Consider the following 17,595-nt stretch of genomic DNA (forward strand, 5'->3'; position numbering starts at 1 on the left):
TAAACCTTGAGTTTCTTTATTCTTTCAACGACTGAGAAAAGCCGGATGGAGCAATGGAAGGAGGGGTGGGAAACCCTCTGCAGGCGGCCAGCTCAGACCTCTACCAAGAGTGATCTGGTCCCTCTCCCAGCAGCCTTCTGGGAGGGGAGGAGGACAGAGGAGGTAAAATAGGGGGTGATAGAGACAGAGTTGGAGGGAGAGACTCAGGCTGGCAGAAAGAGAGAGGAAAGGGGTGGCTCCACCCCGATTGCAGCCCCCAGCAGGACAAAAAGGTTGCCTATCCCCATCTGGCAGCTTTCACAGAAAGAGTCATTGTCCCCTGGCTAACCTATCCGCAAACTGCATTTTGATGAGATGCTTGAAGCTGCGATTCTCCCAGCTCGGCCCTTGAACCAAGGCAAAGAATGCCTGACCTACTTACATGAATGAATCCTTCATTTCTGATTGAAATGAAAAGATGATATAGCACTGCTTGGTGGGTGGAGAACATTTTTTGGGGAGAGATGCTCCCAAGGAAAGCAGTGTGTCTTCACTAAGGCCCCTCTTCCCTCTACCGTGGGCTTCTTACTGTGTGGTGTTATAAATAGGGACGGGGGAGGAATTCAATTCCATTTGCATTTCAAGCTGAATCTGTCAAATTCGCACTTTCCGAAACAATATGAGACTTGAAACGTAGCCGTCCTGTGAAGTCCAGTGAAAATGGAAACAGTTTGAATGTTTGTCTGCAGTCAGGAACAGAAACCAGCCAAGCGACTACATATTCGATCACACCGTTGTCGTTTTAGGTCCGCAAATGATCCGCAATTATGATTATCATTATTATTATTTAAATTTATTACTTGCCCTTCACCCAGAGGTCCCAGGGCAGGTTACAACCATTCTAAAACACATCATTAAAACATTTTAAGCAACTGAAAAGCACAACCACCACAAAAAATAGGATGGGTCTTAAAAAATATACGTCTCGGGGGTCAAAGGCCAGGGTAAAAAGGTGCATCTTCAGCATTCGCTGAAAGCTGTGTGGTGAAGATGCCAAATGCACCTCGGTAGGGAGGGAGTTCATCTTATGGGCTGCCACAGAGAAGGCCCTCTCCTGGGCCACCTCCCAAGCTTCTGAAGGTGGGAGAACTATCAAAAGGGCCCCCTCTGCTGATCTCAACACCCAAGAGGATCTGTAGGGAAGGAGGTGGCCTATCAGAGATCTGGGACCTAAGTCGTTTAGGGCTTTAACCACTAGCTTGAGGATCTTAAATCAATGACTTTCCCTCCTTTGCATTGAAATGAATGTAAGTTACCTTTATCTTTATGTAAGTTATGTTAAACAGCAAGCAGCGAGACTAACAAGCTAATATTTGGCGGGCAGCGAACTGCAGCAAAAAGGAAACAGCACCGATTGTGAGGAATACCGGTTGGAGCGGAAATTGCTGCCATCTCACATCCCTAAGGGCAGCACAGACCCACGTAACAGCAGGGGGACCAGACATATTTGCACTTTTCTGGGGGGGGCTGCGTGAGGAAACAGATCAAGTTTCTTTGGCAGCCGATGTCATCATTTCCCATGATCCTCTTTCCCCCGCCTTCTCCAAAGCACCATATTTGGGGGTTTTATTCGTCAGCTTTCCGAGAGAGCCTTCACATCTGCGAGGGATTAGCTTTTAGTGGGGCTGGCTGCGCTGGGCTGAAGAACCACTTTCCTTCTAATATCTCCTGCGGCAATAACTCTTGCTGCCGGGCTTGTTTTGACATCCTGGTGACCTGTTCTTTCCATCTCAAAAGGCCTCGGCTCCTCATTAGCGTGCGCGGAGAGGCAGAGGCAATGAGGGTGGCGTGTTGACTCAATGTTTACGCCGAAGTCCATTAATTTGATAAAGCCAGGAAGACAAGCAGCAAGGGGGTGAGAGCGGGGAGGGAGATGTCCTTAAATTAGTCCTGGCTCCACTTCAGACCTCCCAGAGCCTCGGCGCACGGCTGTTATGCAGGATTGTTTGTTCACTGAACATAACTCTGCCCTGGCTGTGAAGGCCAAGGCGCTTCTGTTTCTTAAGATGCTCTTGCTGGCTTCTTTCCTCAAGGGTGTCGGGGAACGAGTCGGTCGCAAACTGTTTGTTCTGCACCATCACTTAGTTCCCCCCCCCCTTGAAGTTCATAGATGAAGAACCCTCGAGGTTTTTTTTACGCTCTAAAAGAGCTGCTGCAATATGGACCATTTAGGGCAGTGGTTCCTAAACTGTTTTCCTCTCCACGGGCTACTTGAAAGTTGCTGAGGGAGCACGGAACGGTTTTTCCGCCTGTTGGAGCAATCGTGATACACTGTGCTAGATACTGTATGGTTTTTAATTGAATCAAGATTAAACGCAGTAGCGTAGCAGCAAATTCACAGTCACATCCCCCTCCCCCCCTTTTTTTTTTTGGCTAGTAGGCTGAGAATGTGATCCTTGTTTTTGCCTTCTGCCACAACAACAGATGTCCCTAGGAGCCAATAAGCATGAAAGGGGAGAGTGTTAGCTATTGAGAAGAGTCTTCTCAGTGGCTGACTCTCCACCTTTCGCTCTGATTGGCTTCAGTCAGCAGGGAAGGACAAGGAAGCACGTTAGAAGACTCTTCTCTGTGGCTAACACATTCCCCCGTTATGCTTGTAGGATGCTGGAGACCCAGGAACCCTGCTAGGACCCTGCTCCCAAAAAAGTAAGGGGTCTAAGATCCCCTGGGACCCTGGACAGCTACACCCGATTAAACATCTTAATTCTAGCCTCCCATTAACTCTGCTGCAAATCCTCTCCGCTTCTTTCAAGTGCCTTCCTCCCCCCACCCCTCAGTCACTCCAGTCCATTGCCACTCACCTTCTGGGCAAACGGCCGGCTTCTAAGAACGACCGAGCACCCGCTGTGCCCGCTGTTCACAGCTGCCGCTTGCTCCGTTCCTTGCAGACATGCCGCGGCCAGTGTGAATGCAGCTCGCGGACCATAGTATGGGAACCCCTGGTTTAGGTTTTCCCCACCCATTTACAACTATCTGGGGATTTTAAGAAGTGTTTCACCAGCCTGGGTCCCCAAGTGGCAGGAAGTTCCTGGTGGCAGCCTTTTAAAAAATCAAGAGCGAGTACTGGAGACGCGTGGCCCAATGCTGGAGGGTTGTGCCTGCCATAACCCTGGAGTCAGACTCCCCCCATATTTAGGGATGTGTCCTGAGTGACAGAGGAGCCACTCTGAGAGCTGCAACTCTTTAAGATGGTGGCTCAATAAGAAGGGTTGCCAAATGTTTTTGTGTTTTTCTGTCCCAACAAGTATGTTATGTTTCCTTTCCACCAGGCCTTGCGTCAGTGAGGAGTTAAAAGGTCTGATCCTGAAGATGCTGGGGAAACACCCTGAAACCAGGATAACAGTCCCTGAAATTAAGGTAAGTGGGACGCGGAACATTCGTAGGATGTTGCCTCATACCAGATCAGACCATTGACCCATCTAGCTCCAGATTGTTTGCACTGACTGGCAGCAGCTCTCCAGGGTCTCAGGCAGGAGCCTCAATAAGTCCTACCTGGAGATGCTGAGGACTGAACCTGGGTCCTTGTACGTGCCAGACTGATGCTCGACCACTGAGCTGCAGCCACTCCTTAGTTTGCTCAGAATTTTGCTACCTCTGAGCTATTAAGGCTCAGTACTCATCAAGTTTAAAGGATTTGTTAGAGCAGTGGTTCCCAACCTTTATGAGTACGGGACCCCCTTTATAAGCTCAAAAGGTTTTGTGACTCCCTCCTCCCAGGGAGGCAGGCTGGCTGCCAGGAAGGAAGGGGGGAAACAGCCTCTCCTTGCAGCCTTGCTTCTTTCTGCTTCACAAAAAGCCCTCTTCTCTCGTTCTGAGTAAGAGTGTCAGCAGCAGCGGCAATGCGAGGAGACGGGAATCTGTGATAGTAATCCCCTCTTCTTCCTGGTAGCTCCATCCTCAGCCTCCTTTGGCATCTGCCATGTATTTTATAGGCAGATGCCTGCCCTTAGTGCTCCTGAAAGGCCTCCCCTCTCGTTTGGAGCAAGGGGGAGGTGTCATCTGCAGCGGCAGTGGGGAGCAGACAGTGTCGAGGGAGTGAAGACTTTAAAAAAAAAATTCATTTCTTTACTGTTCACGGACCCCTCTGGATTTCTTCTTGGCCCCCCTGGGGGTCACAGCCCCCAGGTTGGGTATCACTGTATTTGAGTTTTGATAAACATCCTGTTAAGGATGATCAAGGGACTGGAAACAAAATCCTATGAGGAGAGAGTGAAAGAACTGGGCATGTTTAGCCTGGAGAAGACTGAGGAGAGATATGATAGCACTCTTCAAGCGCTTCAAAGCTTGTCACACAGAGGAGGGCCAGGATCTCTTCTCAATCGTCGGAGAGTGCAGGACCCATTTCTTGAAATCTAAGAAACCCAAAAAATCAGTGAAGTTTTGAAAGCTTCAGTCTGGCATCTTGATACAGAAATTGTTGGAAGTAAAGCACCAACAATTGTTACAAGTGACCTGAACCTCTGTGTGCGTGTGCACGTGTGCGCGCAGGGATGATAGACTAAAAAGCAATCTATTAATTTCTCAGCTGATTCCAGCTCTAAAGTGTTTGTTGCTTTTGTAGGCTTTGCTCCTCCCCTTCTCTTCCTGTCTTTGTTCTCAGTTAGTCATGGCTCCCTGACTAGAAGCCGCATAGTTGCTTCAGCATGTATGACTTTACCTGCCCGTAGCAATAAACCTTCAGTTTCTTTATTCTGCCAACTACCAGTCTTAACAGACCAGTTATTCTTGCACTCCTCTGCAATACATATCTACCAAAAAGTCTTAACAAAAATGGCATCCAAATGTAGCCAAACAGAGACAAAAATCTCAGGACCACCATGCAGATTTGATCATTGTGCAGTTTTGAAAGGCTATATAAGATGATGCCTGCCCCCCTCATTCCATGTACAAAAGGCAGTTACTTCTAGGCTAGCTCTAGCTTTGGGGGTGCAGGATAAGCCACCTGGCACACACACTGCTCTGTCCCCCAACACAGCGCTGCAGCCCCTCAGCATAAGCTGCCTGAGGCAGTTGCCTCACTTTGTCTGACGGTAGAGCTGGTCCCAGTCCTGATATCCTCTGGTTGTGTTTTCCACGTAGTTACACCCGTGGGTGACCAAGTTTGGAGAGGATCCTTTGCCTTTAGAGGAGCAGCACTGCACGATAGTGGAAGTCACTGAAGAGGAAGTGAAGAACTCTATCAAGACCATCCCTAGTTTGCCTGCTGTGGTGAGTATCCCTCTTGCCATGAGCCTGCAGCCTTCATGAACGAGAGGAATAGGGAGGTAGCCATCCAGAGTAGCCTAATTCACACTAAATGCGGGTTAATTTTCCTGAGGACTTGGAAATGTGGAGAAGTGTGGTGTAGTGGTTGGAGAGTTGGACTGGGACCTGGGAGACCAGGGTTCAGATCCTCACTCAGCCATGGAGCTCACTGGGTGACCTTGGGCCAGTCACGGCCTCTCAGCCTACCTCACAGGATCATTGCGAGGATAAAATGGAGAGGGGGAGAGCCACGTACGCCACCTCGAGCTCCTTGGGGGAAAGGTGGTGTATAAATGTAATAAATAAATAACAAGAGTGGGAAGATGAGGAACTGACTGGGAAAAGAGCAGTCATCAGCTGAAGGGAAATGCTCCTGAAAGTTTGGCACCCCCAACAAATCCCCTCATTGAGCTTTATAGTTTGGCAGTTGTCTGGGCTTAGCTTGGACTCCAAGCATGCCCTCGTTTCCACTGTGAAATCTAGACAACCTTCGTTGCGATTTTAGGCGCTTCAAGTTAATTCATCCTTTATTTTTGTAAAAAAAAAAACAAGGCTGCAATCACAACAGTGAGATCTGGTGCTTGGGAAGGCTGCCTAAAAATAGACGAGAGGTGCGTGTTCTTCTTCTTCATGTTCTTCTCTGCAATCCATTTGTATTTCTGTTTTGTTCCTTTTTCCCTGTTCTCCAAAGATTTTAGTGAAAGCCATGTTGAGGAAACGATCCTTTAGCAACCCATTTGAAACCCAGGGCCGGCGAGAGGAAAGACCTGTGTCAGCTCCAGGAGACTTATTAATGTATGTACTTTTATGCCCGTTTCTAGCCTTTGCGTCTGTGACAAAGGTGGAGAACCTTTTCCAGTCTTGAGGGCTGTATTCTGCAACCTTCTGGGAGCTGCATGCTGGTGCTGACTAAGGGCAGCAGATGTGACTCTTTGTACAAGAGGCTACACTCCAGTTGCACAAATGTCCAAGGTTTCTACATGTACTGGGAGAGGGGTAGCCTGACTTCTGTTGTCTGCGCTGTGGTAACCTCAAGGTTAGATTACTGCTATGTGTTACATGTGGGGCGGCCCTTGAAGATGGTTTGGAAACTGCAGCTGGTTGCTGAATTTGGATTGCTGACTACGGCAAGACAGTCTGAGTACATCACACCAATTCTGTCACAACTTCATAGTTTACCAGTTGGTTTCTGGGCCAGATTCAAAGTGCTGGTTTAAGCCTTCTGTGGCCCAGGGCCTCAATATCTCAAGGATCACCTCTTTCCACGTGAACCCTGCGTTCGTCGTGAGGCCCTTCTCTGTGTTCCCCCTCTGAGGGAGGTGCAGAGGGTGGTGACATGAGAACAGGCCTTCTTAGTGGTGGCTTCCCGTTTGTGGAATGCTCTTCCCAGGGATGCACGTCTGACATCATCGCTATCGGTTTTTAAGTGCCAGGGGAAACCCTTACTCAGTCTGGCTTTTGGGCTTCATTTGGAGGGTATTAAGTATGTTTGCATCCCTTTCTGCTGCTTATCTTTTTAGTGGGGTGGGTTGTGAGCATTGCAGGTGTTTTTTTACTCTTGTTTTTATGCTTAAAGAAGTGTAATGTTTGTTTCTATAAGGCCACACCCGCACTATACATGTAAAGCAGTATTATAGCACTTGAAACAGTCATGGCTTCCGCCAAAGAATCCTGGGGACTGTAGTTTAAGGGCGCTGAGCATTGTTAGGAGACTCCTGTTCCCTCACAGAGCTACAATGCCCAGAGTTCCCTGGGAAGAGGGATGGTTAAATTATTTGTTTTGTAATTTATTTATGTAACTCCCATCTGTGGCGATGGAGCTTGACAAAGGGTCACTAAGTGAGAAAGCAGGTCCTTGCCTCTAGGACACGTGTGGGCAACCTGTGGCCCTTGGCCTAATTTCAAAAGACCCCTGCAAGCGATTAGTTTGACTTGTGCCTAACAGCATTCTGTGCCTTCCCTGGCAGCCTGAGTGAGGAAAGGAGAGAGAGGGGGGGAAAGAGAGTTGAGGGGTGTCCGAAAGAGAAAGAGGGAGAGAGGGGGTGTCCGAGAGAGGGGGGGGAAGATGGGAGAGAGGGCATGTCCGAGAGAGAGAGGGGGGGGAAGAGGATGGGAGGGGGGTGTCCGAGAGAGAGAGGGAAAGAGGATGGGAGAGATGGGGTGTCCGAGAGACAGAGAGGGAAAGAGGATGGGAGAGATGGGGTGTCCGAGAGACAGAGAGGGAAAGAGGATGGGAGAAGGGGTGTCTGAGAGACAGAGGGAAAGAGGATGGGAGAGAGGGGGTGTCCGAGAGAGGGGGGAAAGAGAATGGGAGAGAGGGGGTGTCTGATAGAGAGGGGGGAAAAGAGGATGGGAGAGAGGGGGTGTCCGAGAGAGAGAAGGAAAGAGGATAGGAGAGAGGGGTGTCTGAAAGAGGGGGGGAAGAGGATGGGGGAGAAGGGGTGTCTGTGAGAGAGGGAGAAAGAGGATGGGAGAGAGGGGGTGTCCGAGAGACAGAGAGTGAAAAAGGATGGGAGAGAGGGGGTGTCCGAGAGACAGAGAGGGAAAGAGGATGGGAGAGAGGGGCTGTCCGAGAGAGGGGGGGGAAAGAGGATGGGAGAGGGGGGTATCTGAGAGGGAAAGAGGATGGGAGAGGGGGGTGTCCGAGAGAGAGAGGGAAAGAGGATGGGAGAGGGGGGTGTCCGAGAGAGAGGGAAAGAGGATGGGTTCCCCGCCCCTGAGATCTGTGGAGCTCCAGGTGGACCTTCCAAGCTAAGGAGCAACAAGGGAATAGGGGAAGAGTTCTTTGAAGGTGGGAGACCTCCTGAAGGCCGGGGAAATGGAACATCAACAACACTGCAACCATGTTGTTCGTCACGCTGATTTGCCTGAATGTGCCTGAATATTCAAAGCTGGACGGAAAAGCTTTGAAAAGTCTCATTTTAGCAAGCAGAAAACTGTGTCCTAATGGCGATGCACTTCAAATAAAATAATGTTTAAACAGCCAGCTGCGCCCCCAGTCGCCACTCTTGGCTCTAAGCTTTGGCTGCACAGACTTTGAAGTTTGGGGAATGAGCAACTGTAATTTAGTGTTCGCTTTCCAGTTGGAGGAAAGAGAATAGGGTTCGTGTTTCTCTAAAAGAAAATGAAGAAGGAAAGGCAATTAGGAAACCTTTCCAATTTCACCATCAATTTGTTCAATTAGTTACCTTAGAGAAAGTAATTGGCATCTTCCCTCCTCCTTATCCCCAAACAGAATTGTATGTTGGTTCTGTGCCTGTCAGGATTCATGTTTTCTCATTTCACATTACAACTATGGACAGATGGAGTTGCTTTTCGACACCCTGTGGCAAATCGTCATTTCCCGAAAATGGATTTCTCATTTTCAGAAAGCTGGAAATAGCAAAACAATTTGCATTCTTTCTCTTTAGGAGGGAATCAAGAGGTTTTCTAGTTTCATTTGCATATTCTTGCAATTAAGGGTTGTTGGGTTTTTTTTTTTGCTTTTATTTATGTGCAAAGAAAGTAGAGAATACTGAAATGATAACGCAGAACCAATTATCCATGGTTCTTGGGTTGATGCTAATCTTGTCCTCCGTATGGGTTTCTCCACTGGATATGCAGAAGTGAAAGGAAAATAGTAACTAATTTTGTAACCGAAAATAGGAACTGATATAGTGTTGTAGTGGACCTGATTCTATACAAGGCATACTACAATAGCTAAATATTACCAATACTGCAATTAAGTTGACATACAGCTATGGATGGGGGAGAAAATCAATTCACTTTGCTTTTGAAGTTCAATTGATGAAATCTGCACTTTCTGAAGCGACATGAAAACCGAGACACAGCCATCCTTCGAAATTTGCCCGTGTCCAAATTTTGCGATGCGGTTCTCCAACGAAGCCCATCTGTATATTTGCAACCATCTTTAAGGTAACTCAAGAGTCTTCTGCTGTAGGATCGCCTGTTCTCCTGGTCTGTTGTTTGGAGCGCCTGTGCGTGCATTAGAATTTGTTTCTCATCCTCCGAGAAGAGTGAGCTTGTTCCACTCTGTCGTTCCAAATGTTGACTCATGAAACGTCTTCCTCTTCTTCTGTACTTTCTGTACTGTTTTTAAAAACTTACTGATGCCGCTTGCAGATTGTGGGACTTGCAGGACTCAGTCCTGGAGCTGTGGGCCAGAATTTGCCCCGGAAACACCGCCCAAGGCAAACCCACACACTAACTTGGAGTTTCCCAAACAGATCACGCTTTTAACAAATGGATATCCCAGGTAGGGAAAAGGCCGTCATTAGAGCATCTGCTTTGCATGTAAAACAATCGAGGTTCAGTCCTTGGTATCTTCAGATGGGGCCGGGAACATCCTCTGCCTGAGAGCCACTTCCAGTAAGTGTAGACCAGTGGTTCCTGAACTGTGGTCCGTGGACCACCAGAGGTCTGCGAGCTTCGTTCAGTTAGGCCGCTGTGTCTACGGATTAGCGGTTGTGTTACGGAAATATGCAGAGATATTCAGCGGTCTGAGCTGCGTGTGTGTATTTACCTTAGAAGCAGGCTTTTACCCTGCATTTAGATCACCGAGAGTTAGTAAAATAAGAAAAGCTACTGTATTTATAGAAATACATAGCAGGTAGGAAAGGCATACCTAGTTCTAACTAAGTTGGAGGCGCAGTGCCCAGACTTGGGTCTTGCTCATGGCTCAGGAGAGAGAGCAAAGGCAAAGATGTCTCCTCTTTCCTCAGACGGCCGAAGAAGAAAGACAAAGGAGGGGAGGGTCAGCTTCCCTGAGCATATCAGTTTACAACAGAAGTTAGGTAGAGAAGAGCACAGGTAGCCAGCTGGAGGACCCCAACTCTATCTTCCTTCTGGAATACAAACAAAAGAACCCAAATAGGGGCCGCTCTTGCCCCACTTCCAACAGGTTGGAGACGGGAGATGGCACATCTATTGCAGCGTATATTCATAATTGATTTTTTCATTGTATTTTGATTGCTTCTTTTCTTTCTTACCTTGCATTTTATTGCATTACAATTGGAGTTCTTTGGGGCTTAAATTGTAACACGGGTGTGGGGGAACCTTTGCCCCTCCAGATGTTGCTGGACTCCAACTCCCATAATCCCTGGCCATTGACCATGCTTACTGGGGCTGATGGGAGTTGTAGTTCGTTATCTTTTCCAAGCTGTTTCAGACAAGGGTGTTTCCATCTCTACCAGGAGATGCTGGGGATTGAACCTGGGGCCTTCTACATGCAACACAGATGCTCTGCCAGTGAGCTACGGCCTTTTCCAATAGGGACTATCATACTTGGCTTTTTTTTGTCTTGTGTACGAAATCTATCTCTATCTTTTGCATGCATGCAGAAAGCAAGGAAGCCGCGATAGGATGAAGGACCCCGATCTGCCTGATGTAAATGAAGATGAGACGGCTTCCTGAAGCGCCCCAAGCATGCTGCAGACAGATCGTTCAGCGGCTGCTACTATAGCCGTTGTAACCAGCGGTGTTGTCTTGCACGCCATGCCGTTTTCATCAACCAACGTTTGTGACTTGCGAAGAACGAGAGACGGAAACAGACACATAAAACCAAAGGGATAAAGTGGTGAAATCCCAGCTGGCGCAACGAGGATGGAACACTTGGCTCTTCCGCATATTTGTTTACATGGTAAGATATTTGGGTGTTGTATACTGGGCCTATGTCTCATTCAGTTGCGTTTCTCGTTGTGGTACACATAGTCTGCGACACATGGAAATCTGACCGATGAATGTGCACCTGTTTTGTAAATAGAGCCAAATGTTCTCTGCTAGGGAGGGCTTGGTTCCAACCCGTTTGTGTACATTCTGCCTTCCAATTTTATTTTATTCTAAAAGGCAAGATATTTAGTCGTCCAGTTGCTTGCTCAAGCCCGATGTTGGCAATTGCCCAATAAGTATCTGCAGGGTTGGAAAGGGCTGTAGTCTGCACTGTAGGAAAGGCGTGGAGGGAAGCAAACTCATCCCACCCCCTCTGAGCTGCTCCACTAAGCACCCGTTTTACCTTTTGGACTTGAGTTGGCCCAACCTCCTCCCAATATCAGGTAGATTGGTACGGCACTTAGGCATTAGATGAATAACAAGGCCTCAGACCACATTCTCCCAAACCAAGCTATGTAAGTTTTAAGAGGATAACAAGTCAAATGTCTTTTTTTTTTAAAGGAGCCAGTTTTATAGTAGCTGACCACAAAAGCCAATTTAAAAAATTGAACAAGAGATAAATGCATTCAGCTAGAGCGGCTGGAGGCTTGAGGAATGTTGGCCACACAGATCAGGAAGAGAGCCTGAGCTTCAATGGTCGATACTTAGGTGTCGAAGAGTGGCAGCCGTCAGCAGACGAAGCACAAACTGAAGCAAACCAGGGTGTGTTCAACTAAGTCCTATTCAAGGGTGTGCTACAATTCCGCCCAATTCAGATTCGGCACCAAATTTTCTCACCCCTGAATAAAACCCGACTGAATCTCTTTCCATTCTGCAATCCCAACAAGCTGTAGCTGCCGCTGATTTTTTACAGTGATAAGTGTCGGGAATTGAGCCAGCTTGTGGGCGCGCACATGGGTGACACAAATGTGCATGCAAGTTGCAGCTGTCAATTTACATGTGCAGTTGCAAATTTAGGCTCACTTTCAGAGGGAAAGCTGTTCTATAAGCAAAGTTTTTAAAAACTTTTTTAAAAAGTGGTGTCTGTGTGTAGCAAATCCAGGCCTGGTGCAAAAGGGTCAACCCCTAACAGCACCCCTGGCTACCCTAGATTCGGGGGGCGGGGGATAAACAAAGCAGTAGTGCATCACAAAAATGGTGCAAACATCGACAGACGAAAAGCTAATTGCATTACTAACAGAAGATCGTAATTTCACCTGCTTTTTTCCAGCGTCAGCAAGGGATGGGGGATAAATTTGATTCAGTTCACATTTAAAGGTGAGCCTACCAAAATAGCCTTTGCCAAAATACGCAAGCCAAAACACAGCCACCCTTTGAAGTTTGTACGGTTCTGAATTTTGCAATGCAGGTCTCCAGCCCAGTGATATATGCAAAGATGCATATACCAGGGCAAGTTACATGCATAAAAATGTGTATGAGTGAAAATCACATATAAGTATATCAGGGAGCATTGCTTTGCCAAAACTTGTATGTCAGGAAGAATTGCGTAGAAAAATGGTGTATGTTGGGAGAAATTTGCACGAAAATGCTTGTCAATTTCCATGAGTTTTTTTTTTTTTTTTAAATCATGAAAGTGGAAATGTGGGCAATTAAAAAAACTAGAAAAATGAGAAGCTGAAATGGACCTATTCATCCACTTCTTAGTCATCTGCTTTGCAGCTAGTTATATTCTTGACGTTGTAATGGTGCCTTAATTAATTAAAGAGTTTTTAAAAAACAGCCACCACGATGCTGAGAACCTAGGGGAGATGGTTTGAATCCTCCAGGCTGCACAGTTATTTTTGTTGCTCTGTACCCCAGCTGCAGGCCTGTTGTGTGTCGGTAGGTGTCTATGTTCATTGTGAAAATCAACTATCTGTATGGACATATATATGTAATATATTTTCCCGCTGGAAACTGAGAGCATGAAAGCGCAGTCATTCACAGTGATGGCTTCAGAAGCTATTGCACTGTAAATATGTACCATGAATAGAGTGCCTATTTTGGGGTGGGGTGGGGGTTGCATGTTTTTGTACTCTAGAGAATGAAAGGGCAGGGAGTAGGGGTGGAAATGTCAATAAAGTACTTGGAATAAACGCATTTGACTGATTGAGTGATGCGGAAGCACACGTGGATTCATACGCTGGTGTTTTACTCCCAACACTACTGAAGACTTTTTTTAAAAAATCCAGCGGGCATTTTAACTGGATTTTGGTTTTGATTGTTTTAACTTATTTTTATGAGAGGCAGTGTGGTGTAGTGGTTAAGGTGCTGGACTCAGCACTCAGGTCCTGCTTGTGGGCTTCCCATTTGGGCATCTGCCTGTCTGCTGTGAGAACCAGATGCTGGACTAGATAGACCAATGGCCTGAGCCGCCAAGGATCTTAGCAACTTTTTCTCATCGGCATAAAAAGAGTATTAAGTTTATATTTACCATTATATACATGGCTTTTTTCGTGTGTGACAGTAGCCACACCTCTTTTTTTTTTTTTTTTTAAACCAAAAAAGCACTCAATACATATCTGAGTAGAAGCATCTTTGGAAGTCACTTGGCACCCTCTACTGGGCTAAATGTTCAGTAGATTTCTGGTGCACAGCACTTTATGCATTGAATGATGTGGACTCTTAACCACAAAACTTGGTTAACCCCCCCTTCACCATATGATCCCAGGACAGAGTCAACCCAAGATCAGTTTCACAAATTTAAACGGCATGTAAAGCTTCTATGAAAACTGTATTGTAACTAAGCAGCTCTGCGATTTAAGCAACTAGGCTGTTCATTTTGTCTGTGAGATTTAAATCTCTGAACAACAGCTGAGGGTGTTGGTAAAGAGTGTCGTTAGTAATCCCACAAATTAAGCCAAGTGTAGCCAACCTCTGGTGACCAGTCAAGAATTTTGAAGCGGTGGCTGCTGGGAGGTCAGGTTACACATAAAATGGTTGCACGGGAGATGTGGCATAATCCAAAATGCTTGCCACAGCTACAGGGCCATAAAATAGCACAGGCATGCCTCCCCCATGAATGGGGCAGAAAAGGCATCAAAACCAGCATCTGCACCTCTCCTCTGTTCAGAACAAAATGGACAGCGGGTATCCAATCCTGGCATCCAAGGAAATGTGGGCATGTCTAATGTAGGACAGTCTGGGCCGCTGCAAAACGGAACTCAGCAGAAACAGCAAATGATGCATTGAGGGGATATTTACTAAGACCTTTCACAGGCATTATTTGAGGCTACTGGCAGGCACATTGCCACCCAGAGATGCCCAGTGGGTGACTCCCAGGGTTAAAATGTCTTACAGTTAGGCAGTTGCATTGAGTGATCTTATTACGGCAAATATCTGGGCACCACAGACTGTTGGAGGAGCCCATTTCTTCCAGGTAAAAGCAAAGCCTTGCAGCATATGAACCTAAGGAGACAGACTGACCAACAGGCCCCCCAAAGCAGCCATTTTAAGCACAAGGTGTGCTCGGCTTCAAAGGTGAAGGCTCATTCCTTGGATTAGGCACACAGGTTGGCACGCAAAGCATGTAGGAGGGAGGGGGAGAGAGAGAGAGAATATGAATGAATGAATGAATGTGTATACACACTAGAGATGGGTGAAAAATTCCACTCAGTTTTTTTGCAATGAAAGCTAAGTCTATCAAATTTGCACGTTCTGAAACAAGATGAGAACCACCACACTGCTATCCTTCACAATTTGCACATCTCCAAATTTTGCAATGCAGTTTGCCAGCCACACAGTGTTTAAAAATATACATACGTTAAGAGGAAAAATGCATGAAAAATGCATTATATCATGAGAAACGGCTTGCAAAATATGTGTACATTCCTCAACGCTACCTACAAAATGTGTTTATTGGGAGAAATTCATACTGAAATGCCAGAGAATTTCCATGTGGGTTTTTTCTAAGAAAGAAAATTCTTGCAGAAATGTAGAGAACTAAATTTAAGACTGGAAGAATGAGCTGAGAAAATCAGAATGGACAGATCTATATAAATAGCAGGAGTTCAGGATCTGTCCAGCCCTAATACACAGACACACATCTACCTAGACTATGCTATACAAAACTCCCAACAATTGGGGTGGGGTGGGGGTTGTTCTGGAAAATTCTATCGTTTTCCATGATGAGACCAAAATGTTAAGTCAGTTCCCTGTGCCCTTCAGGAGGGCTGCTCCAGTCCCAGACTCTTCCTTTCTGCCATAAGCATAAACTTAATATCCACAGAACTTGCCACAAATCTCAGCCCCAGGCCGCCTAACTCCCCGCTGGGTGCACCTCACTCACCACAAATACCTGGGCCATTGCGTCTTTGCAATAGGCCTCTGATTCCTGGCCCCTTTCCCAGCAAGTTCCTGAAAGTGGCAATAATCAGAGAAGGACTTTCTATTTCTGAGACTGCAGAACTGAGGAAATAATGGGAACACAATTATCCTGGGAACATTCATCATCAGCTTATGGTGTTCAGGACAGCACACCAACGTCTAGCACATATTTTGAAAAGACGTTTTAACTGTGTGCTATGCATTCTTAAGATATTGAATATGCATTTTGCACAAGGGATCCTGAGATCAGACAGCAGGTTTTCATCTATGTCTGGACACCATTTTGAATCAAGATGGAGGAATGAACCTTTCAAAACTGCACTGATAGTTTTGGTTTCTTGGAATTCTCAAGCAATGCCAATCTTTACAACTGCTAGTCTTAAATATAGAACAAAATTTTAAACAGTGTACCAACATAGGTTAACAGCAGCTCAGTTACATACACAACAAGACGTTACCTGACGTAAGGTCCTGGAAAGAATTCTTCCAGTTTCAAGTGGTTGACTCCATTTGTATTCTCACTGCCACCAATAGAAATTTGGTCGCTATCAATGGCACCCATGGGATTTTATCTCCCAGCAAATATTTAGCATAGAATTGAGCTCGCCGTCCTGGTAATTTGGCCTCGAATGGCTGTTGTTCATCTGGGCAGCTTGGCCTTGAGTGGAATAACTCCGATGGAGGTCCTTCACACGGCACGCAGTTAAAACTATGGATGCCCCCAGAAGAGGCACTGATGGCCCCAACTTGGATGGCTTTAAAAGAGGATTATACAAATTCAAGGAGGATAATAAGGCTATCATGGCTACTACCCACAACGGCTATGCTCTTCTTCCACAGTTGAAAGTAGTCTACATCAGCAGCACGCTTCTGAATCCCAGTTGCTGGAAGCCACAGGAGGGGAGAGCGCTCTTGCGCACTGATCCTGCTTGTGGGCTGCTTCCCATTGCGGCATCCGGTTGGCCACTGTGAGAATAGGATATGCTGGACAAGATGGCCCACTGGCCTGATCCAGCAGGCTCTTCTGATGTTCTTACAACGTTCTGGCTTGACAGAGGGCTGGGTGGAAACGATCTTCTATCAAGCCATTTTGTACTGACTGTTTGCTTCTCTTACCTCAGCACAGTCATTAACCAAAATGGAGACAATAGTCAAGAAATCAGAAGAAGACTAGGACCGGAAAAGGTTCTCAGATGCAAAGATGGATCACTGAACACTAAAGTCAGGATCATTCAGACCATGGTATTCCCGATCTCTATCTATGGATGTGAAAGTTGGACAGTGAAAACAGTGGATAAGAGAAAAATCAATTCATTTGAAATGTGGTGTTGGAGGAGAGCTTTGCGCATACCATGGACCGCGAAAAAGACAAATAATTGGGTGTTAGAACCAATTAAACCAGAACTATCACTAGAAGCCAAAATGATGAAACTGAGGTTATCATATGTCCATAACGAGAAGACCTGATTCCCTAGAAAAGACAATCATGCTGGGAAAAACAGAAGGGAGTAGAAAAAGAGGAAGGCCAAACAAGAGGTGGATTGATTCCATCAAGGAAGTCACAGACTTGAACTTACGAAATCTGAACAGGGTGGTTCATGACAGATGCAATTGGAGGTCGCCGATTCAAAAGGTCGCCGTAAGTCAAAATCAACTTGAAGGCACATAACACCAACAACATCTGAGGCCACAAGAGCAGTGTGGGCATAGCAGTCTTCCCCCCACTATCACAGATAGTGAACTAGGCCCCATGGGGCTCAGCAGGCCACGTGGAGAGAGAAGCGGAGATTGCCCACAGATGTCCTAGCCATTCGTGCAAGACTAGTCAGAGCAACAGGTCTGCAAGAAGAGGTTGCCACACATGCATCCCATCCTTGCAACCTCCATCTAAGCGAGCAAGAGGCATAAACATATGGCTGCCAAGATTCCCAAGGACCAGACAGAGGGGTCTGGACAGCCCCACTTAGAACCACAAGAAGCTGCCTTTTACCATCTAAGACTCCTTGTCCACTTAGCTCACTCTTGTGCGCACTGAGTAGCTGAGGCTCACCACAATTTCAGGCCAGGAGCCTCTCCCAGTCCTAACATGGAGATGCAATTGAGGATTGAACCTGGGAAATCCAGCATCCTCCCGCTGAACTAGGGCCCTCCCCCAAATATTCCCCCCCCCCAAGGAATATTGTACAGATACAAACGCTTTCCATGCACTGTTTTTGTGCTTGAAGTACCTCTATCAGCCAGTCCAGCGCCAACATTGTTTTACTTCTTTGACAGGCCTGAGGATCTCCACCCAACGAACACAAAACCAGAGCTCAAAGGGGAAGACTGGGGGGGGGGGGG

At 46.7% G+C, this 17,595-nt stretch overlaps 1 protein-coding gene across 5 annotated transcripts in view; it reads left to right on the top strand.

Annotated features, from left to right (window-relative positions):
* CAMKK1 (calcium/calmodulin dependent protein kinase kinase 1) overlaps positions 1–17,595 on the top strand; it is a 117,028-nt gene that overhangs the window by 90,535 nt on the left and 8,898 nt on the right. For 3 of the 5 annotated variants that reach the window (XM_061605185.1, XM_061605186.1, XM_061605187.1), the window contains exons 13-16: positions 3,309–3,396; positions 5,119–5,247; positions 5,975–6,078; positions 10,623–13,037. In XM_061605185.1, coding sequence (XP_061461169.1) covers positions 3,309–3,396; positions 5,119–5,247; positions 5,975–6,078; positions 10,623–10,695 — 394 coding nt within the window. In that variant the 3' untranslated portion in view covers positions 10,696–13,037. Of the gene's footprint in view, positions 1–3,308; positions 3,397–5,118; positions 5,248–5,974; positions 6,079–10,622; positions 13,039–17,595 lie in introns of those variants that run through there. The other 2 variants (XR_009759874.1, XR_009759875.1) reach the window with 2 other exon arrangements.

Source organism: Rhineura floridana, chromosome 21, assembly GCF_030035675.1.
Source record: "Rhineura floridana isolate rRhiFlo1 chromosome 21, rRhiFlo1.hap2, whole genome shotgun sequence".
Taxonomy (NCBI): domain Eukaryota; kingdom Metazoa; phylum Chordata; class Lepidosauria; order Squamata; family Rhineuridae; genus Rhineura; species Rhineura floridana.